The 25370-nt window shown below is 49.3% G+C and overlaps 1 protein-coding gene across 10 annotated transcripts; it reads right to left on the reverse strand.

Moving 5' to 3' along the window:
• Window positions 1-722: 722 nt before the first annotated feature.
• LOC103696990 (peptidyl-prolyl cis-trans isomerase FKBP42-like) lies at window positions 723-25324 on the reverse strand. Of its 10 annotated transcripts, none has more exons than XM_089925203.1 (9): window positions 25063-25324; window positions 24869-24963; window positions 23987-24184; window positions 6861-6950; window positions 3717-3901; window positions 3417-3539; window positions 3165-3317; window positions 1584-1920; window positions 723-1072 (listed from the first exon to the last, which is right to left on the reverse strand). In XM_089925203.1, the coding sequence occupies exons 2-8, from the start codon at window positions 24906-24908 to the stop codon at window positions 1594-1596; spliced, it is 1116 nt and encodes a 371-aa protein (XP_089781329.1). In that variant the 5' UTR covers window positions 24909-24963; window positions 25063-25324; the 3' UTR covers window positions 723-1072; window positions 1584-1593. The 10 variants fall into 10 exon arrangements, 9 of the variants coding, with proteins under 9 accessions (XP_089781329.1, XP_089781330.1, XP_089781333.1 ...); XM_089925204.1 differs by having other exon boundaries at window positions 24869-24944; window positions 25063-25315; XR_016396348.1 differs by having other exon boundaries at window positions 1584-3077; window positions 3165-3539.
• Window positions 25325-25370: the final 46 nt, after the last annotated feature.

A 25370-nucleotide genomic window follows, 5' to 3' on the forward strand; every position in this document is an offset into this window, starting at 1 on the left:
ACCCAGCAGGTTTCTTGGTCCAAATCACTAATCGATTGGGGATTGGAGGCTTAGGGACGAGGAGAGGATTTTGCTTGAGAGTTCATGGGCTATCCCCCAACTTAGAAACAAATAGACAAATGGTATAAATTTTGCTGCATCTTGTCAAGGAATCTCCTTGCACAAGTAGACTCCAGAGACCGTACCAATTCCATTTGCCCGTTCTTTTTTCTTTTTGGTAAATCAGAAAAATTATACCATAATAATCAAAAAACAAAATATTCAAAAATTAAAACGGTAGATTAACCCTAAAAATATCGACTAGATAAGATACTATCCAATCCGCTGCATTATTAGTTTTTCACTTTTTTTTTTTTTGTCTTTTTTCACAAATCATCAGGTCTAGCATGAGCACTTCAATGATCTAAAAACCAGGAAACGGGTCGTTTATTCCTCCTGATGTAAACTTTGGCAAGATATTGGGCAACTTTTTTCTCTGTTTTTTTTGTTTTTCCGCTTGAAAGAGGAGAAATTGACAACATTTAAAAACTGAACAGTCTGAAAAGAAGAGGAAATGCAGGTCTTTGGCTTTGTGCACTGAAAAATGTCTAGCCTGTGATCAAGCAAGCATATCCTCAGTGACTATACCTGCTATTTCTTGCAATTCATTAAGCAGCTGCATTTTGAGTGAAGACCAGAGGCACATGTAAATATAATAGAAATGAACAGTGATGAACCAAAAAGAAAAAAAGAATGGAAGATATACATATAAAGAAGTCAACAAAGGCAAAAAGCATCACAGGTTTCACAGTGACTTCTGGAATTTGTTCATACACGGACAGACTTTGGAAAAAAAAAAAAAACCAGTCAAGGCCACATCTCCTTAAAAGAAAAGTAACATTATAACACAAGCATGTTTCGAGATTCTTTTCCACTTGTTTGTACAAATGTTACAAAGTCCTCGCCTCTTGTTCTTCAGGATTTGAAGATAATTTATACTAAAATTTGATGCCTCCCCCTGGTAAAGATTAATTAGAAAAATGACGCCACACTTGCTTTTCAGAAGCTGTCTGTTCAAGCAAACTTCAGTCGCCTGCCAATATCACAAAAACTTCAGTCTGTAGCCCATTAAAATTTCATATGATCCAAATAAGACATAAAATGTGAAGTGCCTGGCAACACATAGCCATCTTACAGGCAGCTATTTCTTAAGCAGCAGAGAAAACGAGCAAACTTAAGAAGCAGCCTATGTTCTTTATAAATGTTTGAATAGGTGCAAAATTTCTATACTTGAAATGGATTGCACCATATGTATCAGTAAATAACTGGCACAGCATTCGGATTGTTTCTAGAAGATCACAGAGCTCCCACTCCCACTAAATCAATTCATTCTCACAAACGTAAATTTAGCAGTTAGAGAGAGAGAGCGAGCGCTTTCTATTCAGTACGAAAAACAAGCATCAACACTAACAGAAAATATAAGGAACATGCAATGCAAGACCTTTATGATCCCTTTTAAAAATAAATTAAGTTAACAAAAACAGAAGATCTGATATCCTGACAACAAGTGTCAGTGTTCTACTGCGGTCTCATTTGGTGCTTACCACAAAATGCTTAGTCAGTTTTAGGCCTTCGACGCTTGAATAGGCTGCAAATCAAAGATACAAGCCATTGCCAGAAAACAACCACCCGACTCAACCTCTTGGGTTTGGGTTCGGGCCGCGGTCCAAAAATCCCCTTATAAATCTCTTTCTGCTTCTGATAGACAGCTTTGTCATGTTCAGCAAGCAGCTGCAGTTCTCTCACGATAGCCTTGTCTTCTGGGGCAAATTTTCTGGCCTTTTGAAAGTCCTCCCTGGCAGCATCTGTTTGACCAAGTTGTGCTCTGGCTTTTCCTCGTCTGTATAATGCTTTCACATTGTTTTCATCTTCAGATAATACCTGAGAGCCCATTACACTTGACAAACTTAGTGAAATCACCGATTTATCTCAACATGACATCTGTTAACGTGAATTTCTTGGTCCTAAAAGACATTCGGACAAAAGAAGATACTCTAAACCTCAATAGCAAGAAAACTCTAATCAGTGCACAACATTTACAAATTTATCATTTCAAGATCAAGACACCCTTCATGTAAAGAAAAACTAAAATAGCACAGCCCTCAGATGCCCAACTTAGAGAGTATAATGTAAAACATTCTTTCATTCTTGCAGAGTGGTGACAGAATACTTTATAGAGCCAACCAACACCGGCTTTCCAAAATCAAAACTATCATGTAAAATAGGCAACAAGGTTGAAAAGAAAACCATAAAAGATTGAACCGTAAATTTCATAAATTTCCTTTCTCATAAGGTATACAAGAGAAAAGGAAAATCAAGTTCTAAAAGATTACAATAGCCAATATCTGAAGAGGTTTACCACACTGGGGACTCACTCCTATTAAAGTTCACACCCTCAACAGATACGGATATTCCAATTCCAATCTTACAACTTCATCAAGGTTTATGTAAGTCTACCCTCTTCCAAACCCTACCAAGGCCTTCTCTAGTTTTTCCTTGCACAAGTTCAAAGAGTTCTTCATCACTTCAAATCCATCTGGAGTAACATATAAGCTTCCTTGAGCGTTTTAATTTATCATTCCAGTTTTGTTTGTCACATGTACAATTCAATACTCATAGCTTTGCAAAACCTAGTGAACATGTCTGTGCCCATCTTATTGTTCAACATTCCCATAAAGCATTTAGGTTAACATCAAAAAACAAACTTTGTCCCATTTACATGTGGTCAGCCTATTGATTCATAGTATACTTTTTTGAATTTTGAGAACAATTTGCAACAAGTTTCCAACATGATGTCAACACTCTACAATTTGTACAAAATGCTTGAAAATAAAATTACCTTATGCCACTGCTCCATGGGAGTAGAGAAGAACTCTTGTTTTAGGAAAGAGATAGTGAGTGAATTTTAATAGAAAAACTTGAAAAGGAAAGACAAACTACATGATAATATCTAAAAGGAAAAAGGAAAACATAGCTTCAAATATGACATGCAGCTTCCAATATGACGTGCATATAGGAATCACCTATTTATCAGATCTCTGTCACATTATTAAGCAATGGTCAATAGAAGAAAATAAGCACAAAGTAAGCAAGCAAATATAAACCAACTTAATCAATAAACGTACAATACTACATTGTCCAATGGCTTCTTTGTATTGATTTAGCTTAATTAAGCACGCAGCCATGTTAAGATGACATGGATTTTTCACAGCCAAGGCCATGTCCCTGTATTTTCCAAATAATTGGAACATGAAGTCATCACCCATATATGCTATTGCCTGACAAAAGAAGGAAACATTCATTATGACTTCCTGCAAAACTGAAAATAATAAAAGAAAACAAATATGAACAAAGCCAGGTGACTTATAGTTGACAACCATTTCATACTGCTGCATAGCCTCCTGAAGCTTTTCTTCCTTAAAGTAAGAATTTCCTTCCATCTTCCTTCCATCAGCTGCTTGAATTATTTCCTCTACTGTCATGTCACTTCGGGCTTTCCCCTGTTAATCAGATATATGTCACACTAATATATGAAGTTTATTTTTTTCTCTTTTATTGTCTAAGCATCAAAGTTTAAATATAATAAATCTATATACATATTTAGAGATATAAAACACACCAAGAACCAGAGGAACTGCTATAAGATGCCAGATCAGAAAAAACAAGAGATGACATACTTCTTTGGCTTCATCGTAACCAATAAGCTCGACTTCGTACAAAAGGTCTGCCATAGGGGGCACATTTGGGAATGAAAAGCTTCCTTCTTTTCCATAGCCTAGTTCCCAACCCACATGTAACAGCGCATGCTCTCCGCTCTTCATGCTTGCCACACCTATGCCCAACCCCGTCATTTCTGTTTTTTCTGTTGCGGCATGAGTATCATCAGTAATATTTCTATAAATATTATTTCTCTTTAATCAACTCAATAATGAATATATGGTTCAGACTAGATGACCTAGGAAAAGAATTGATTCAGTTTGTGACAAGGTTCAGGTATATTAGCCAATTTCAAGTTCTTTCAATATTAATTCAGAACAGAGTTAAAACTTCTGCCATGTGACTTCTAGTATTTTAGTTCTTTGAAATTATATCAAGTTTTTTCCACTTTGATTTCAGCCTTCTAGAGTACTATAGTGAAGACTAAAGTAACAAAAGAAAAGTTAAATTTGAAATATGATCAAAATTTGTATTAGCCCTCAATAGGAATTCAGGGTGTACAAGGATCCATAAAGCTAACCACAAGTAGTTGGGTTAAGGCTTGATGGTTTATGATTATAGTGTGATTCCTACTTATCTAATTCTTTGACATCAAATGTCCATAATTGATAAACCATCAAAACAGTTCAACTTTATAGAAGTTTGAGCTAGCTTGACAAGTTTGCAAGAGGTGATAAACTTGCCAAACAGTTCCATTTTGATAGTCATAAGGCACTAGTTAGTTCTTGATTAAATTAGACCCTATTTTTTTATTTCATTTATTTAGGTTCTGATGATAAGGTTTTAAGTTCATGAAACATATAGCATTCGTGTATGACATTGTACACCCCAAGATATGGTGAGAAATGAATTTTCTTTTTCCTTTTTTTTGTGCTAGAAAGAAATGATAGTTATTGGACATAAGTTCCTTATCCTCCTCTGAGAAAGGTGTGACTATATTCTCTTATAGAATGCAGTGCTGTACTAAAATTCTTGTGCAAAAGGAGTGCAAGGGGGTGAAATAACTTTAAAAGTCCACCCACCACTTTATCTGAATATATGTCTTTTTTTGTTATTTTAAAAAGGACAAAAGCAAATGCCTTTGAGTGCTCAAATTATGTGGTTTGAATGCTCAGAATTTCCTACATTAAATGCTCTGCAACGTTTTTACCTGATACCAATATATCAGACTTGGAGCCAGAGGCCAGGGGAACAGGGTAAAGGTTGAGAATCACAAAATAGGGAAAGGTGGGAATGGGGCATAGTTGGATAGACAGCAGTGGCCTACACACAAACCTTTCTTTCTTTATTTCTTCTTCTTTTTTTTTTTTCCCCTTTTTCATGTGTGCATGGGGGGGTGGGGTGGTGGGGGGAGTGGGGGATGTGTTGAATGGGCAGCTCAAACTAGAACTCCTTACTCTTTCCATCTGCTAAAAAATTGCATACACATGTACGTTTTTTACTTTTAATTGATCACTTCCAATGTGTTTCTCTCTATAACATGAACAAAGCGAAAAGAAAGGAATGGAATGCAAGATCTAAAAATATAACTACTATTATATAATTGAATAAGCTCACACCTCATTGAATATGATGTGGTTATGATAATGGACATCATGTATGCTTTCATCTATTTATAACATTTGCATTTAGGATTTGTTTTTGAGTTGAGTCAACAATTCAAACTTCTTGTCAGTTAAGGTCGTTGAAAACCATTAATGTGATATCTATCTTTTACAACAGTCTGATTTATTTGCTTTTTGTTCTTATCCAGAAAATATGTAATATGTTTCTAGCAAGGTCTGTCATACCGCCCCATACTGCCCGATACGGAGCGTGCCATAATATACCAAGAGAAAACCAGTACGAAACACTCCTTCAAGTCAATACAAGGCCCGTACCGCTCATACCAAGGTGTACCGAGATGTATACCGGTCCGTACCGAGGCGTACTGAGATGAGTTTATCCCATGAATTTATCCTCCATGAATTTATCCTAGTGCTACTCTTCATATTTTAGCTAAATTGTAGAATTTGAGTTCTCTTTAGTTCAATATGTGATCTGGAATTTTCTCCATACTCCCTACACCTAAGAAGTTTTTGGCATTTATTTTCATTTATTTCCCTTTATCATCTTCGTTTATACAATTTTGTTAATCAAAGCATACTAAAAAAATTAAATGTGAATATAGGACATTAAGGATATTTTAGTGTATCATAATTTGTTAGACATTTATTGCTCTTAGACAGCAAGAATAGAGACCGGAGTACTCAAACTCTTAAAAGAACATATACTTAATTTCTCGGTAGTAGTTAGTCTTGGAATAATTTACTGGGTTCCATGGTTGTTGCACAAGTATAATATCATAAAATGCATACTATAGCTTGGTATTTTGGAGACCAAGAATTAGTCAGCATTGTTTCCTGTCATAGTGGTATTGACCATTATGCAGTGAAGCAACAAAATGCAGAGTGATACATACTGATGAAGTAGGAACATGTAACCCTTTTTTTTAAGATTTGAGTTTCTTTTAGCATTTTGGTGTTGTTCATATAGTGAAAAATGTTTAAGAGAATAACTCATGCCATTTAAAAAGTTCATTCATCATTTTGAAGCTATACAGATATTGCCTTGAGAAGACAAACAGGTTCCTCTACCTTGGGTGTTTTAAAAGTAGCTACTCATGGGGCTTTGTATTTTCTGTTGATTTTTGCCATGTATTGGCACAATATGGCTATGTGTCACATTGAGTGTTCACTGACGCTGAGCTGGTCTGGGCAGAGGACATGCATGTCTGCCACAATACCCTGCATACATGCAGGATTTTGACCCATGCCAAACTGACGCAGGAAAATATAGCTCGATAATACTCAAAATTGAGCCAAAAGAACCCCTTTTTTTATTATTTAGACAGAAATGACCTGTAGAGGATATTAAGCAAAATAAGAAGTCAATGACCAAGTGTACAAGTTTCATGCCACTTGGGACCGTGAGAAGAAAAAAAAGCAGAGAAACCATATCACTGAAATCCTAACACCATGCAGTAAATAAGATCATCCTCCAGCTAGATACAAAAACATATAAAAAACCAAAGATGCATTAAAAAATATAATGAAATGAAATACCTTTTCCCAAGATAAGTTCAACTGGTCGCTGTTCCTGCCACGTATCTTCAAATTTGTGTGAAGAGTTTTCGACCCATGCCCTATAGTGTACTGCCACATCAAAGGGAACCACTAAAAAAACTTATACGGTAAATCTGTTCATTGTTATTCTTTAATAATCTTCCATGAGACAAGACCTCTTAGCAATGCAAGTTGTAACGATTATAGATAGCCATATAGGCAAACCAAGGACAAGACTTGCAACATGCAGCAATACAGTGACAGCATATTTCTTAACTAATTAACCATACTTAGATGCAGCTGGTGAAAGGTAATTCACATTATTTCGAACAAAGATGAAGCATAAAGTATAGCTTAAAAACAATAAGCTCTTCCCAATAGAAGAAAAAGAACCCAGATTTCTTATGCGTTTTGAATTTTAATTTATCATATCTAGATGGATTCATAGGTTACAACATCTCCGAAATATCACAAAACTGGTGTTCTTCGACAATAATGCCCAGCTTTAGATGCTCCATCATGAGCCACACAGGAGAATAATATTCTTCAAATAAACTTCCTCCATCTGCTTGCTACCTCCTATGGTTGCTTCACTTCTTTTGACCCTATTGAGTGCCTCTTCCACCACCCTATGCTTGTTGGTTGTGACTCTTCTTCCTCCTAATGCTCCAACTGCACCACACCTCTTCTCTTGTTTCCTCGGCTGTCCTTCCTCACCCTTCACTCCTTTTGGCTGCTGCTGCTCTCTTCCTCCCCTCCTTCCTCTTACACCTAACATTCTATTACTACATCGCCTTCTCTTGCTACATGAAGATGCTTATTTTCTTATATTAATTATTGTTATTGGCTGCTTAAGTTGTTCTATAGTAGGGGTGGCAATTTATGACCCGACCCGTCAACCCAACCGGCGAACGATCCGCTTTAAGCAAGTTTGGGTTTGACATAAACGAGTTTGGGTCGTAAAATGGGTTGGGTTCAGATTTAAACTTTTGACCCATTTAACCAATTTTGACTCGTTTAATAATTGAGTCGGGTTAAAACCCGACCCATTTAATCTGTTTAAAATCTATTTAACTTGTTTGAAACCTGCTTAACCTGTTTCTGACATGTTTAATCCGACCCACTTAACCTATCTAAATTCATTTAACCCGTTAAAAATCCGTCTAACCCATTTAACCTGTTTAATAAATGGATTATGTAGGTCGGATCGGGTTACCTGTTTAATAAATAGGTCGGATTCAAATTTGAAATTTTGGCCTATTTAATGAACAAGTCGGATTTGGGTTGATGAATTTTTGACCCCACCCGCATCCAACCCGACCCGTATCCGACCTAACCCGATTGCCACCCCTACTCTGCAGTCTTTATAATTTTTGCTATTTTTGTAAATTATTTTTGTGTTCAGTTTTCAACTTATGTTATCAATTTGAACTTGTAATTATCGAAAACTAATGGCCAACTAGCCACCTACTTAGTGTCTAGGCGCCAAGTGGTATCCTGACTGCTTGCATACTGCCATAGCTTTTAGAACATTAAACATATAATTTACAGGATGTAGATAATACAAGTAATAGCCAAAATGTGACCTCTTCTAGCAGTATTCCATGATAGTTGATCTCTTTTTTTTTGGCAGGGGGTGGGGGGGGGCTTGCCTTTCAATTGTGAGGACACATTGGGGAGGAACAGGTGCTCCTTGCTCAAGAAACTGTACCTTCAAGCATCAAGAGGGAAAACATTTGTTTGATTCTCTGCCACGTTTGTGCCTTGTATATAGCTCCCTACATCAAAAGTTACAAACTTCTACCTTTGTCAAAATTTTGTTCAGATCATTTTTCAAAAGGGGAGTTTTGGACAGTTGCTCCTCGTAGAATGAGATTAAGCTAAAACCAATAAAGGTAGATCATTCTACCTGCCAACTGGCTATATAGGTTTCATGGGTCATGGCATGCCACTCTCTCACATAGCTTTGCCTTGGCTAGGAATTTGGCACTAATTTCTAGATGGTTGACATCATGTCGACCACTGGTTGTAGCTTTGCCTCATTCTCGCCCATCTCTCTCACATGTATTATCCCAGTCGAAACTAATTGAGAGATGCTTTATACATGCCAAGACTTCAGAAAAAACTCAATTCTCTCTCTCCCTCACTCATATGCTACATTGCTACCCACAGTTCTCCACCTCTACACCCATAAGCACACTGATATCCCCCAAGTATCTCGCTTCTCTAACCTTCCTCCTAATCTTTTCTTATAAATCCTATCTGTGATGAATGCTTACCTTATATATTATTTGCATTCTTGTAACAAATCTAGTGAAGCACTGCAACTTCTATATATTATTGCTTCATATATACATGTACATATATGTAAGTACATACATATACATATATATATGTGTGTGTGTGTGTATTTATATGCATAAAAAAATATTCTACATTAATGTGTTACTTAATTTTTATAATCTTTTAAAGGTTTATTGTTTGTTTTTCTAGTATGCATTTGCTCGTGCATGCATTCTAGTAAGTAGTTTTAACCAAAGAGTGGAACAAATATGACTAGAAATATACCTGTAGAAAAGGATATTAATGTCTTATTAGCAAATAAATACTTCAATTATAAAACTCAAGCTGCTCTAGAATGAAAACATTGAACATCCACCATCTCTTTTTTCTCATAGCAGTAACAATTAACAAGTAAATATTTTCTGAAGCTATAAGACTTATAGTCTAATGATATGGTAAACATCTTGACATTTGTGTAGTACAGCACAAGTGAGCTCTTAAAAATGAAAGGGCAGGAGCTCAATATTGAAAAATGATTTTAATTTTTAAAAGAAGAATCTAAAGGGCAGGGCAACAATTAATGAGTCAGAAAAGAACCAATAGAGGATTTTGCTTCTTGAAAGTTTCTATGTGAAGGCCAAACTGCCTTTGAGGTTTCCTCGTGACTCAATAATGAACAATTGTATGAGAAACAGAGTCTCAGAAGACTGTGTTGTATATAGGTGCAAAAGATTCATAGCGACCAATAGGGTATCAAGAATCCAAGTCAGGATTGATCTTGGGACAAATAGACAGAAACCAATGGGCTTTTTTTTTTCCAACAGCAACAAATACCTGACATATAGAACTTGTTTTTCAGACAAGAGACTATTGTCCCGAAGCAGATTTTTGGGATCAGATAAGCTTGGTCAAACAGGTTGGGATACAGTGCTAAACTTCATGATCAGACAACTCCATTTGCCCGGTTCGTCGGGAGCTGAACCATATCTGGATGTTAGACAGCTGTTGTGTTTACAACCTACTTTAGCACAAGAAGTCATTGTTCTAAACAACTTTCTTTTTAACTTGGACAAGGTCAACATGATGCATTGGCAAAATTTGCCTCAGCTATTAACCAACTAGAAAGCTTGGCAAGATGTGAAACCTCTTTAGTAAATACACTTCTTTCTCACAATTACACTCTCGCATTCCTCTCGAAAAGCATGACTAAGAGTGATAGCATACCTGTTATGGGGGAATTGAGCCGCCATGCCCCACGTGATCGGCACGCGTATCCAGGAAAGCTACAGCTGCCCTATGATCCAGCACTCCGACCCCGAGTCGGACCTCCTCGGCTCCGCAGCCCGACCCCGGGTCGGCTGCCCTATGATCCAGCACTCCGACCCCGAGTCGGACCTCCTCGGCTCCGCAGCCCGACCCCGGGTCGGCTGCCCTATGATCCAGCATTCCGACCCCGAGTCGGAGATCTTTTGATAACGACAGGCTATTCTCCAGAGGCACGCCGCGGCCTCCTGCTCCACTACTCCCTGCAACGGCTGTACCCGATGCTGCCCACGATCTCCTGTATCAACCGTACGAAGCGGAGCTCCACTACGCCCTGCCATGACCGTACCCAGCGCTGCTCCACGACGCCCCGTAACGGCCATGTCAGTGGCCATTCTATCGTGCCCCACGACGACAAACCCCCCTGAGAGACCTTCCAGCCAGGTATATATGCGGCTGGGGGGAGAAGGGGGGGGGTAAGCAATACCTCCCAGAGCACTCTCTCCCACTTGTGATTATCATCTCTCCTCCTCCAATCTCCTCTGACTTGACCGTCGGAGGGCCATCACCACCCTGGTGGTGGTGCAAGGCTTGTTTGCAGGTTCCTTGGCGGAAGGTGGAGCGCAACCAGCACCAACCAAGACAACTCAGGCGGAACCCCGTTCACACCGTCGTGTCAATCGTTCTCGGTTTGGACCACCAGCAACAGTTGGCGCTAGAGGAAGGGCACCGAACCTCCGAACGATCGTAATGGCACGGCGAGGTGGTCGCGGAGCTTCCAATGCTTCCGGTCGCGGAGCCTCTCGCGCCTCTGGCCGGGAGGCTGCTGCGCCCCCAACACACTCTCAGCAGCATTCCACCGCTTCTCCTCCCATTCAGACGGTCGAACCTGCTCAGTTCGACCAGCTAGCCCAGCAGGTTCGCACCCTCGCGGAGGCAGTGCAGAATCTACAGGGTGTGATCTCTCGGGTGCCGCAGCGGGCTCAGGAGCCGCTGCTCCCCGAGCACTCGCCTCTTCCTCACAACCCGCGCTCCTTCCTCTCCCATGGAGAGGAGCGCCGGCGCGAGGAGGATTCTCGGGTGCGGTCCGTTCTGCCAGGACCTTCTCATCGGAGCTGCGCGGGGTACGAGAGGCGGACCCGGGCGCGTTCTCAGACACCCCAGTCCTCGAGGGGCCCGCACTCCAGTCGGTCCCCCTCGCGCCGCTCCTTGTCTCCCACCCACCGGTCGCGCTCCCTGGACCGGCGGGTGGATGATCTCCACAGACAGCTCCAGGTCCTGAAGGGCCACTCCAAAGATCCCTTCGCCGACTTGGAGATCTCCTCCCAGCCGGCGCTTGCCTCAAGGATCCTGCGGACCCTAAACCCGCCGGGGTTCAAAATGCCGGCGATCGAACCCTACGACGGGGCGGCGGACCCACGGGACCACGTGGAGAGTTTCAGGACTCTTATGCTCCTCCATGGAGCATCGGATCCTCTCCTCTGCAAGGCCTTCCCGGCGACCCTCCGCGGCCCGGCAAGGGCGTGGTTCGCCGGCCTGGAGGCTAATTCCATCCAGTCCTTCCACCAGTTCACCCGTCTCTTCATCAGCCATTTCGCCGTCAGTAGCCGGCGAAGACTGGTCTCCGACTCCCTCTTCGATGTCCGGCAGAACGAGGGAGAGAGCCTGCGGGATTATCTCACCCGCTTCAACAAGGCAACACTGGAGGTCCGGAATTTGAGCCAGGAGGTGGCTCTCTCAGCCCTGAAGCGAGGCTTCCGGAAGGGCAGACTCACCTTCTCCCTGGACAAACGCCTGCCGCGGAGCTTCCCGGAGCTGTTGTCTCGGGCAAACCAGTATGCAGACGCCGAGGAGGCAGCTTCCCACCGGAATAAGGAGGCCGCCGAGGCCCCTCTAAAGCCCGGGAAGAAAAGGCGAAAAGAGGCACCCCAGAGGAGGAGCCCGACGCCTCAACGCCGGCGCAGAAGCCCGTCGCCAGCAAGGAACCACAGCGCCATACGCCCTCGTTCTCCGCACCGACGCTTCAACCGGTACACCCCACTCCTGGCCCCCCGGGCCCAGATCCTCATGGAGGTCAAGGGGCGGGAGGACCTCCCGGTCCCGAGGCAGATGAAGAAGATCCCTGGGAGGAAGCCTTCTCGGGCGTACTGTGAATACCACCGAGACCACGGCCACGATACCGAAGACTGCTTCCAGCTTCGGGACGAGATCGAGGCTCTCATTCGCAGAGGGCGCCTCGGTCGATATGTAAACGACCGACGTCCCCCCGCAGATCCACGTCCAGCCGACCCGGCCCCTCAGGAGCCTCGGGAGCAGAATCGACCCGTTGCGGGAGTGATCCACACCATCACTGGGGGCTGCTCTCGGCCCGTGAGGAACGTAGGGGGCTCGGCGGAAGTATCAGGAGTGGCCGTCGCGAAGAGGCAGCGGGTAGGAAATGTAATCACTTTTTGTGATGAAGATGTAAAGGGGGTTCAGACTCCCCACGATGACGCCATGGTGATCTCTCTCACTATGGCGGACTATGATGTAAGGCGTGTTCTTGTGGATAGTGGAAGCTCAGCTGATATTTTGTATTACGAGGCCTTCCAAAAGATGGGCTTGTCCCGACAATTGTTGCACAAAACATCCACCCCCCTCATAGGATTCACTGGAGACGCTATCTCAGCCGAAGGTGTCATCGAGCTGCCTGTGACTGCGGGCATTGCACCCGCAGAAGCCACGGTGCGGCTCGGGTTCTTGGTCGTCCGTGTCCCCTCGGCCTACAACGCTATCCTCGGACGACCCGGACTGAACGCCCTTCGCGCGGTGGTTTCTACCTATCATTTGCTCATGCGGTTCCCCACGGCGGCCGGGATTGGAGAGGTCCGAGGTGACCAGCCGACCGCACGGCAGTGTTTCCTAGCAACTCTCAAAGGGAAGAAGCCCATGAAGGCCCTAAGCGTCGAGTCACTTGACGCCAGAGACGAAGTGGCCTTGCGGCACGGGGAGCCGGCTGAGGGCGTAATCGAAGTTCCCCTCGAAGAAGGCCGCCCAGACCGCACGGTCCGGGTCGGTGCCAACCTTGACTTGGAAGCTCGGCTCCGGTTAGTGGAATTCCTCCGAGCCAATGCAGATGTGTTTGCCTGGTCGGCGGCCGATGTACCTGGGATCGACCCGCAGGTCGTTTCTCACGCCCTCAGCGTCGACCCGACCCACCGACCAGTAAAGCAAAAGAAGAGACACTGTGCCCCGGATCGGATCCGGGTGGTCGACCAGGAGGTAGACAAACTCTTGGAGGCAGGTTTCATAAGGGAGGTGAGCTACCCCGAGTGGCTGGCAAACGTCGTACTTGTCCGGAAGGCGAGCGGGAAGTGGAGGATGTGCGTCGACTACACCGACCTGAACAAGGCGTGCCCCAAGGATAGCTTTCCGCTTCCACGGATAGACCAACTGGTCGACGCGACTTCCGGATACCAGCTACTGTCTTTTATGGACGCCTTCTCCGGCTACAACCAAATAATGATGGCTCCACAGGACGAGGAGAAAACTGCCTTCATAACAGACCGGGGGCTGTACTGTTACAAGGTAATGCCCTTCGGTCTGAAGAACGCTGGCGCCACTTACCAGCGCCTCGTCAATAAAATCTTCAAGGAGCAGATCGGCCGGAATATGGAGGTGTACGTGGACGATATGCTGGTAAAAAGCCGCCATGCAGTCCAGCACATTGCAGATCTGGAGGAGACTTTCACCACCTTGCGAAAGTGTCGCATGAAGCTAAACCCAGCGAAGTGCGCTTTTGGTGCTTCGGCCGGGAGGTTCCTCGGTTTCATTGTCAACCAACGGGGGATCGAGGCCAACCCGGACTAGATCAAAGCCATCCAAGATATGTCCCCTCCGACCAAAGTGAAGGAGGTTCAGGAGCTCGCTGGAAGGGTCGCCGCGCTCGGACGATTTGTGGCAAAGTCGGCCGAACGCTGCCAACCATTCTTCAAGGTGTTGAAGCGCCCAAAAGACTTCCTCTGGACGGCCGAATGTCAAGCGGCGTTCGACCAGCTCAAGGAGTACATGGCGTCTCCTCCCCTGCTGTCCAAGCCGCAAGAGGGGGAGATGCTCTACCTTTACCTGGCGGTCTCCCCAACCGCAGTCAGCGCAGTACTGGTTCGGGAAGAGGCAAGACTTCAGAAGCCTGTGTACTACATCAGCCGAGTCCTCCGGGATGCCGAGACGCGGTACACGAAGGCTGAGAAGATCGCCTTCGCGCTGCTGACTGCGACCAGGAGGCTTCGCCCCTATTTCCAGGCTCATTCTGTCACCCTTTTGACCGATCAACCACTGCGGCAGATTCTCAGCAATCCAGAGAATGCGGGACGGCTGGTGAAGTGGGCAGTAGAACTTGGTGAGTTCGACATCCGCTACCAGCCCCGACCAGCCATCAAGGCCCAGGTGCTCGCGGACTTTCTCGCTGAGTGCACTGTGCAGGAGGCGGAACCTAAGCCGCCGGAGACACCCAGCCTCGATCTCCCGATCTGGACGCTCCACATCGACGGGTCGTCGAACCCTGAAGGTGGAGGGGCTGGGCTGGTCCTCACCAATCCCGATGGAGTGATAGCCGAGTATGCCTTGAGGTTCGGATTTCCAGTGACCAACAATGAGGCGGAGTACGAGGCCCTAGTCGCGGGACTCAAACTCGCCAAGGAGCTCGGCATCCGGCGTCTGAAAGTCTTCACCGACTCCCAGCTGGTGGTCGGGCAGGTTCGAGGGGAGTTCGAGGCGCGGAGCCCGACCATGCAGAGCTACGTCCGGAAGGTGCAAACACTCATTCCCGACCTCGGCAGTGTTGACATTCAGCAGGTCCCGAGGAGCGAAAATGCCAGGGCCGACAGGTTGTCCCGCCTAGTGGACGCAGACGCGCCCAACTTGTCGAGGGCAATCTACCTGGAGACCCTGGATGCCCCGAGCATTGACGGGGCTGGAGCGGTGATGGCAATTGATCCGGAGCCGTCTTGGATGGACCCGCTCGTCGCCTACCTCGCCGAAGGAATCCTCCCTGAAGACGAAGATCAGGCCCGGCGGCTTGTAAAGAAGTCCGCCCACTACGTACTTTATGAAGGGAGGCTGTATCGGACCTCGTTTACCGCCCCCCTCTTAAGGTGCCTCCGCCCCGCGGAAGCGGCCTACGCCCTCGGCGAAGTCCACGAAGGCATCTGCGGATCGCACTTGGGGGCTAGGTCCTTGGCGCATAAGATCATGAGGCAAGGCTACTATTGGCCGACCTTGTTGGAGGACTCGAAGGACCACGTGTGGAAATGCGACGCCTGCCAGCGCCACGCCAACGTCCAGAGAGTCCCCTCTGTCCCCTTGGCGCCAATCACCGCGCCCTGGCCCTTCGCACAGTGGGGAATGGATATCCTCGGACCATTCCCCGTCGCTTCGGCCCAGCGGAAATTTTTGATTGTCGCCATCGACTACTTCACCAAGTGGGTGGAGGCAGAGCCACTGGCCACCATCACGGAGGCACAAGTCCGGAAGTTCGTGAAGAAGAACATCATTGTCCGATTTGGAGTACCTCGGGTCCTCATCTCGGATAACGGTCGACAGTTTGATAACAAGCACTTCCGGGACTTCTGCGAGGAATTCGGGATCGAGCATCGGTTCACATCCGTGTCGCATCCCCAAACCAACGGCGAGGCCGAGGTCACAAATCGGACAATCCTCCAAGGTATCAAAGCGCGGATCGGCCGGACGGGGCAAACTTGGGTCGAGGAACTCGAGAATGTCCTTTGGGCGTATCGGACCACACAACGGACTCCTACTGGAGAGACGCCTTTCAGCCTAACCTATGGCACGGAAGCCGTTGCCCCCGTGGAGCTCGGACTCTCCTCGCCTCGGGTGGCCGCGCACCGACCCGAGGCCAATTCAGAGCAACTCCGAGGGAACTTGGATCTCTTGGAAGAGGCAAGGGAAATGGCTCAGGTTCGGATGGCAATGTATCAGCAGAGGGTGGCCCGATATTACAACTCCAAAGTCCGACCGAAGCTTTTCAGAATTGGAGATCTGGTGCTGAGGCGAGCTAAGGCATCTCAACCTACGGAAGGTGGGAAGCTAGCGCCAAATTGGGAAGGCCCGTATAAAGTTCGTTGGGTAAACCGACCTGGCTCCTACCAGTTGGAAGCCCTAGATGGCCGAGAAATTCCAAGGGGCTGGAATTCCGCTAACCTGCGGATGTATTACCAGTAGAACAACAAGGCCAGAAAGACAATTTAAAAAGGTGCAATGCTTTTCATTTCAATAATTTCTGGTTACAATGGCGTGCTCGTGTGGTTACAAGGAATTCCCAGAGGGGAATTAGGGAGTAAAGAAAGTAAAGAAGAGGTGGGGACCCAAACCCTCAACCCAGGGCGGCTGCAGTCCCACCAGAAGTGGGTGCTTCTAACCGGAGGCGCCATCCAGCACCTCACCAAAAAGAGGAGGAGCCGCCGCAGAAGAAGCTCCCGCTGCCCCCAGGGGAACGCCGCCTCCAAAGGATATTCCCATCTTCCCCAGTGGTAGGGAAGAGAAGGGATTCGAGGGGGAAGAGTATATGGAGGCGCGGTCCCGGATTGAGCGTCCGGCGCAGAGCTCAACCGGGAGGCTGAACTTCAAGGAGGGGAGATGTGATCCCGGATGAAACGCCTAGAGCGGAGTTCCGCCGGGGAGACCCTCCTTGTTGATCCCAGATGAAACGGCTAGTTGGCTGAAGTTGTAAGGGGAGCGCCTCCCCTTTCCTTCGACAGGAGTCTCTCAGTCATATGCCAAGGAGGAGGTCCGCGATCCATGGCAACCTGCAGCTCCGGCTTGGCAAATTCCATCGTACCTGCACCTGTATTTATAGCCAAGCTGCGGCCCCCTGGTAGTTCCGATACGGGTGGCTCCAATAAATGCAGGCGCACTGAATCCGGAGCCGTTCCGGCTCCCGAGGCGTATCTCCCCGCGATTTCCTAAGCGTCATTCTCCTTAAATCGCATTCTTTGTGCAGGACGATCCGGGTGACGTATACCCCTAGGTCCACGTGTCTCCGCTCGCGCCCAGGCCGCATCCTCCTCGAAGAACCCGCGTATCGCGGCCGCTCAACTAACACTCCTCACCAGCAGCAACTGGCGATCTGATTTCCCAGGTAACGCATTAATTAGCGTTTAATACCCTTCTCGTGTTCCCCCCAGGCAACGCTTGGAGGAGAGGAGAAACACGGTCGCGGCTGGGCACGGAGAAACCCCGATGGGCGGCGAGCGACAAGTGGCCGACCAACGAGTGGAATGTCCCGAGGCTCGGCCCTCGGATGCCTGGCTAACCCGATGATCATCCCGGGAGCAGACTAGCCGGAAGCCCCGACCGGTCGCCTCGGCTTGCGCCAGCCTTGGCCGACCAACGAGCGGAATCTCCCGAGGCTCGGCCCTCGGATGCCTGGCTAACCCGATGATCATCCCGGGAGCAGACTAGCCGGAAGCCCCGACCGGTCGCCTCGGCTTGCGCCAGCCTTGGCCGACCAACGAGCGGAATCTCCCGAGGCTCGGCCCTCGGATGCCTGGCTAACCCGATGATCATCCCGGGAGCAGACTAGCCGGAAGCCCCGACCGGTCGCCTCGGCTTGCGCCAGCCTTGGCCGACCAACGAGCGGAATTTCCCTGAGGCTTGACAACCCTCAGATGCCTGGCTAACCCGATGATCATCCCGGGAGCAGACTAGCCGGAAGCCCCGACCGGTCGCCTCGGCTTGCGCCAGCCTAGGCCGACCAACGAGTGGAATTTTCCTGAGGCTTGACAACCCTCAGATGCCTGGCTAACCCGATGATCATCCCGGGAGCAGACTAGCCGGAAGCCCCGACCGGTCGCCTCGGCTTGCGCCAGCCTTGGCCGACCAACGAGCGGAATTTCCCTGAGGCTTGACAACCCTCAGATGCCTGGCTAACCCGATGATCATCCCGGGAGCAGACTAGCCGGAAGCCCCGACCGGTCGCCTCGGCTTGCGCCAGCCTAGGCCGACCAACGAGTGGAATTTCCCTGAGGCTTGACAACCCTCAGATGCCTGGCTAACCCGATGATCATCCCGGGAGCAGACTAGCCGGAAGCCCCGACCGGTCGCCTCGGCTTGCGCCAGCCTTGGCCGACCAACGAGCGGAATTTCCCTGAGGCTTGACAACCCTCAGATGCCTGGCTAACCCGATGATCATCCCGGGAGCAGACTAGCCGGAAGCCCCGACCGGTCGCCTCGGCTTGCGCCAGCCTAGGCCGACCAACGAGTGGAATTTCCCTGAGGCTTGACAACCCTCAGATGCCTGGCTAACCCGATGATCATCCCGGGAGCAGACTAGCCGGAAGCCCCGACCGGTCGCCTCGGCTTGCGCCAGCCTAGGCCGACCAACGAGTGGAATGTCCCGAGGCTCGGCCCTCGGATGCCTGGCTAACCCGATGATCATCCCGGGAGCAGACTAGCCGGAAGCCCCGACCGGTCGCCTCGGCTTGCGCCAGCCTAGGCCGACCAACGAGTGGAATCTCCCGAGGCTCGGCCCTCGGATGCCTGGCTAACCCGATGAACATCCCGGGAGCAGACTAGCCGGAAGCCCCGACCGGTCGCCTCGGCTTGCGCCAGCCTAGGCCGACCAACGAGTGGAATCTCCCGAGGCTCGGCCCTCGGATGCCTGGCTAACCCGATGATCATCCCGGGAGCAGACTAGCCGGAAGCCCCGACCGGTCGCCTCGGCTTGCGCCAGCCTTGGCCGACCAACGAGCGGAATTTCCTGAGGCCTAACCCTCGGATGCCTGGCCTAGCGCCGGAAGAGTTTCCTGAGGCCTAACCCTCGGATGCCTGGCTCAGCGCCGGAAGAGTTTCCTGAGGCCTAACCCTCGGATGCCTGGCTCAGCGCCGGAAGAGTTTCCTGAGGCCTAACCCTCGGATGCCTGGCTTAGCGCCGGAAGAATTTCCTGAGGCCTAACCCTCGGATGCCTGGCTTAGCGCCGGAAGAGTTTCCTGAGGCCTAACCCTCGGATGCCTGGCTTAGCGCCGGAAGAGTTTCCTGAGGCCTAACCCTCGGATGCCTGGCCTAGCGCCGGAAGAGTTTCCTGAGGCCTAACCCTCGGATGCCTGGCTCAGCGCCGGAAGAGTTTCCTGAGGCCTAACCCTCGGATGCCTGGCTTAGCGCCGGAAGAGTTTCCTGAGGCCTAACCCTCGGATGCCTGGCTTAGCGCCGGAAGAGTTTCCTGAGGCCTAACCCTCGGATGCCTGGCTTAGCGCCGGAAGAGTTTCCTGAGGCCTAACCCTCGGATGCCGGGCCTAGCGCCGGAAGAGTTTCCTGAGGCCTAACACTCGGATGCCTGGCTTAGCGCCGGAAGAATTTCCTGAGGCCTAACCCTCGGATGCCTGGCTTAGCGCCGGAAGAGTTTCCTGAGGTTTAACCCTCGGATGCCTGGCCTAGCGCCGGAAGAACTTCGGGAATCAAAAGTCAGCAAGAAGCAACCAAGAGCTAAAAAAAAGAGGACGAGGGCGAGATGAAGAAATATTCAACGTGCATTAATTTTCAGGGCCGAGGCCCATACAATTGGGCAAAACGCCGACATACAAAAATAAAAAAGACAATGAAAGGTACAAGAGGTCAGCTTGGAGGAACTCCCGGGTCGGGAACGCCGGGCTCGTCCGCGGGAGGTAGGGAAGCAGCAGGAGAACCAGCAGGCGATGGCGCCGGAGAGGAGTCCAGGAGGGAGATCTCGCTCAGGTCGACTTCGGGATACTTAGCCGACACCCTTGCCAGGCCCTCCTCGAAGCCCAAGGTGAAGGCTTCGGCCCCCGCGTCCGACGCGTCACGGACGAACTCGTCAGACTGGCGATAGGTCCGCACTGCCTCCGACATATCATGGGCGAACTCGGCGGACTGGCGATAAGCCTCAACCGCCTGACGCCCGATTTCCGCCCTCTTCTCGGCCAGCTCCGCCTCAGCTCGCTCCATAATCTGAGCCTTGGCCTCCAAGACCTTCGCCACAATCCGGCCTTCGGCCTCAGAGGAGACCCTCAGCAGATCAGCCTGAGCCTCTTTATGCTTCGCCTCGGTAGCAACCCGAGCGGCCTCGGCTTCCTTCAAGCGCGAACGGAGCTCTTGGACGTCCGTGCATGACTTCTCCAGGGCCAACTCCAGTTCGCCTAGTTTGGCTTCAAAAGAGCGGATTCGGTCGCAGGCGTTGTCGGCAGACCGCTGGGCCTTCTCCCACCGCTCTCGATAGTCCGCGATCTTCCGGGACTGCTTTTCAGCCCGTTCCTCCGCCTTCTTGACCCTGCTTTCGAGGCCCGAGGCGGCTTTGAGTTGCTCCCGAGCCTCTGACAGTTGCTCCTCCAGGGCGGCGAAGCCGAGTGCCCGCTCTTCGGCCTCCCGGAGCCTCGCCTCGAGGTCCCCGGTCGTCCTGCCTGCCGCAGCCCGGCCTCCCTCTTCCATTGCTTTCAGCCGGTCCTCGGCCTTCGCCAAAAGCCCCGCCTGTTCCTTGTAGCACTCCTCCAGACGGATCATGTACTGGGCGAGCTAAGAAATAGGAAAAATAAGGGAGTCAGGCGGAGAACAACAGAGCCAATAAATGGTGAAAGACGGCCAGAAGAACACTCACCGACATGAGACAGACGCAGCTGGCGGCCCCAACGTCAGAGACATCCAACTCCCGGACCCGCCGACGGTCCTTCTCCAGCAACACTGTTTCGATGAGATTTCGGGCGCCATCGGTAGTGAAGGCAGACCCCGATTTCTCCCCGGAGCCGGATGGTGGTTCTGCAGCCTTACCCTTATCCATCGCCTGGGGAAGAGTCCGGCTGATCGCGCTCGGGGCGGGGGTCGCCCCAGGAATTGATAAGGTCCCGCTCGGCCGGGGCCTCGGCGCGTCCCTCCTCGAGTCATCAGGAGCCGACCGAGTCGAAGGCCGGGTCGGGGACCGATCACGTCCGACCCGTCCGTCTTGAGCAGGCTCGGGTGGCACCTCCGGAGTAGCGGCAACCTTACCACCGGAGGGCTGATACAGCGTCAGCTGCCGGTCGGTGCCCACGACATCTCCCTGACCGGTGGGCCCGGACTCGTCGGTCGGCATCGGAGGTATCTCCTTACGGGACTTCTTCGCCGGTGGGGCCCCGCTCGGAAGAGCTCGTTTCCTCCTCCGGACTGCTTCCAGCAGGGACGCCCTACCAACAGCCTTCGACTTCACCGACCGCATGACGTCGTCGACCTCTGCAAGAAGGACGGGATAGTCAGGGACTGAGAAACCGAAAGGAAGAAGGAACGAAAGAGAAGAAAAGAGCTAAAGAAACGATGGCGGACTCACGGTCGGTGGGGACCGAGCTCAAACCGACGTTCACCAAGGTATCCTCAGAAATAAGGCGGCCCACCGGGGGAAGCTGGCCCTCGGCGACCAACCCCTTCAAGGCGGCGACGCCCTCGGATTCCTCCCTCGACAACTTCGACAGGCCAATTGGGGACTTCATCGGCGTCCCCCAGATTGCCCTGATTTCCCAGGAGGGGTCTGCATCAACGAAAAAGAAGCGCTCCTTCCAGTGGTGAATGGAGGTAGGACCCTCCTTGACAAGGCCGCACCCTCGCCGCGCTGCGAAGCACCACCACCCTTTGTCCTGAGGGTGGCCGCTCAGGCCGTAGAGCTCCCAGAAAACGTTCAAGGTGGCGGGAATCGCATGCAAGCGACAGAGAACTTGGAAGACCGTCAGAGCATGCCACGAGTTCGGCACCAGTTGCGTCGGTGCCATTCCTAAACCCCGGAGCACCTGTAAGACTAGGTCTGAAGGGGGAAAGCGGAACCCGGCCTGGAGGATGCCCTCATTGATGGCGATCTTCCCTCGAGGAGGATGAGACATCCTCTCCTCAGGCCCTGGGAGCGTGACATTGCAGGCCTCGGGAAGGTGGTACCGAGCCACAAATCCGTCTAAGTCCTCGGCGACCAGTTTTGACTGGATGCTATCTGCTCCCACTTCGCCCATCCCTAATGGCCGATAAATCTACGGTCAGGACGGGGTCAAGAAGGAGGGAAAGGCCGGAACGACTGGGGTGCACTAGTACAAAAAGAAAAAGTATGAAGAGCTCAAAGTAGAAGAGTGGGAAACTCACTTGAAGAGGAGGAAGAACGGCTCCGAGAGCGTCAAAGGAAAAGCAAGCGAACGTTTCGGCGGCAACAATGGTAGCGCAAAGGAGAAACTCGAAAATGTCCGTAAAGAAGAAGACGGACGGGGGAGGGCCCCCGATTAAATAGGCGAAAGGGCAAGTGACACCTCGATGACGCCAGAAGACGCCTGGCCGCCGAAGGGTCGCTCGCACCCCAAAGGCGAATCGACACCATTAAGGAAGGATGTCCGTCGAAGTCCTCAGGTTGCCAGGTCAGCAGCAACCGCCATACGCCATAAAGAAGGCGGGAAGCTTGAAGCGCGCGCGCCTCTCCGAAGGATGGCGGCAATCTCGAAACATCACTCCCTTCACCTGTTCCCCTTCTGGTTCCAGGCTCGGAAGTGGGGGGCTACTGTTATGGGGGAATTGAGCCGCCATGCCCCACGTGATCGGCACGCGTATCCAGGAAAGCTACAGCTGCCCTATGATCCAGCACTCCGACCCCGAGTCGGACCTCCTCGGCTCCGCAGCCCGACCCCGGGTCGGCTGCCCTATGATCCAGCACTCCGACCCCGAGTCGGACCTCCTCGGCTCCGCAGCCCGACCCCGGGTCGGCTGCCCTATGATCCAGCATTCCGACCCCGAGTCGGAGATCTTTTGATAACGACAGGCTATTCTCCAGAGGCACGCCGCGGCCTCCTGCTCCACTACTCCCTGCAACGGCTGTACCCGATGCTGCCCACGATCTCCTGTATCAACCGTACGAAGCGGAGCTCCACTACGCCCTGCCATGACCGTACCCAGCGCTGCTCCACGACGCCCCGTAACGGCCATGTCAGTGGCCATTCTATCGTGCCCCACGACGACAAACCCCCCTGAGAGACCTTCCAGCCAGGTATATATGCGGCTGGGGGGAGAAGGGGGGGTAAGCAATACCTCCCAGAGCACTCTCTCCCACTTGTGATTATCATCTCTCCTCCTCCAATCTCCTCTGACTTGACCGTCGGAGGGCCATCACCACCCTGGTGGTGGTGCAAGGCTTGTTTGCAGGTTCCTTGGCGGAAGGTGGAGCGCAACCAGCACCAACCAAGACAACTCAGGCGGAACCCCGTTCACACCGTCGTGTCAATCGTTCTCGGTTTGGACCACCAGCAACAATACCTATTAATTCAAGACTAGCATTTATTAATATGCACATTTCAACCCTTCCATACATCGCACATGCTCAGTATTAGGATAAATAGCCAACCCCACATAGATCAAATAAAGATTGAAGGTTAATGTGCTGGTTGTCACCTCTTTATCACATGAAAAGCTAAAAATTGATGCATCAGTAAACTAAACGCAAATGGCCATCTAAATATAAAGTGCATAAACCTTCGGCAACATGATCACAGGATCACTCCAAGAACTGCAATGTCACTAACTAGCTTGTGAACTTCATTAAATGGATAAAATATAGTAGAACTAATCATATGATACGTACAAAAGCATGTCGCAAATTTTGCTGGCTTTTGACCATGACCCTCCTTAACAACTTGCTTCTTGACTTTTTCGTGAAGGACCTCCACCTCAGAGTCAACTTTTGGGGGACCTTTGTCATCTCGGAGAGGTTCATCACGCACAACTGCGGAACTCTCAGTGATGATTTCATTATCATCATTTGGATTATCATCATTTGAACCTACAAAAAGCATAAAGAAGGAAAAATTAAGGCATCCAGAGTGACAATAATAAATTTGATTAGACTCAAAACAGACCATATGATTACCTACCACTTAAATATGTCACCAACAGAGAAAAAAAAATGAATCAACTCAGAGACAACTAGAGTAGATCAATACCTTCGGTAAACTTACAAAATCACGAAGACAATAAAAGCATGGAAAATATAGATGTGCAGCTAGAGAGATTCGCGTGCACATTATACAGAAACAGGTGTGTAAGAAAGATTTACAAAAAGAAAGAGAGAAAAAAGATATATATATATATATATATATATATATATATATACACACACACACACTCTCCCCTTAGGTTAAGAATGCAGCTACGAGATATATTAGAAGATAAAAAAAGTATAATATAAATTACATAGAAGCTTAAACTTATGCAAATCTAAGCATATGCGCTCCAAAATTATCTGATATTAACCATGTGGAATAAAAATTGGAACAGATAAAAGAAAGGAGGTGAGGAATTTATGGCGAAGTTCTGGATTGGGCACAGGCGTAAACTAACTCTGGCTGATGAATCGAACTCTCGTGACCTAGCAGACCTTCCAGAAATAGAATGAGTATCGAGGATCACCCAAAAAAGAAATACAGGAAATTGGACGGCTGATAAGAAGTGGACAGCGAGGGATCACCATTGGATTGACTGTGCTGATCCTGAGCATCCTCCTCCATTTCTGGGCGAGGCCCTGTCAGATTGGATCACTGGTTCTGCAAATTTTCAGTTTTTCTTTTATTTTTACCAGTGATGGAGGTTGAGAAAAAAAAATGGCGGTGAGATACTCGTCTGATGAGATGAAGCAGGAGAAGCGAAAAAGAACAGACTTACTCGGCTTTCTCGGGGCGGGAGATCAGGAACTACCGGGATGGTTTTCTTTACAGGGGGAGAGGCCGAGGCCGAGGCCGAGGCCGAGGCCGAGCTGGGGAAGGGAAGAGAGGAGGGGAGGCAAGAGCACACATTAGCGACCTCTTTTTTATTGGTCTGTCGTTCCAGAAGATTCCTCTCATTCGACCCGACTTCTCTCCCCTGGTTTTTCAAAACTCGCCCAAATCCCCCGGCCGGCTCTGCCACTTTCTTCAATAATAATAATGGTGAGCATATCCGAAAGTATTTGAGAGAAAAGGAGAACAAAAACG

This window comes from Phoenix dactylifera, chromosome 9 (assembly GCF_051530095.1).
Source record: "Phoenix dactylifera cultivar Ajwa chromosome 9, Ajwa_hap1_PhDact_Kaust_v1.1, whole genome shotgun sequence".
NCBI classification, from domain to species: Eukaryota; Viridiplantae; Streptophyta; class Magnoliopsida; order Arecales; family Arecaceae; genus Phoenix; species Phoenix dactylifera.

Coding starts and splice junctions, on each gene's coding strand:
- LOC103696990 (XM_089925201.1), bottom strand. CDS start 24,908: ATGGAGGAGGATGCTCAGGATCAGCACAGTCAATCCAATG. Junction 3,902..6,860: donor TGAACTTATCTTGGGAAAAG/GTATTTCATTTC, acceptor ATGCCGCAACAG/AAAAAACAGAAATGACGGGG. Junction 3,540..3,716: donor GTTACGATGAAGCCAAAGAA/GTATGTCATCTC, acceptor TCTGATTAACAG/GGGAAAGCCCGAAGTGACAT.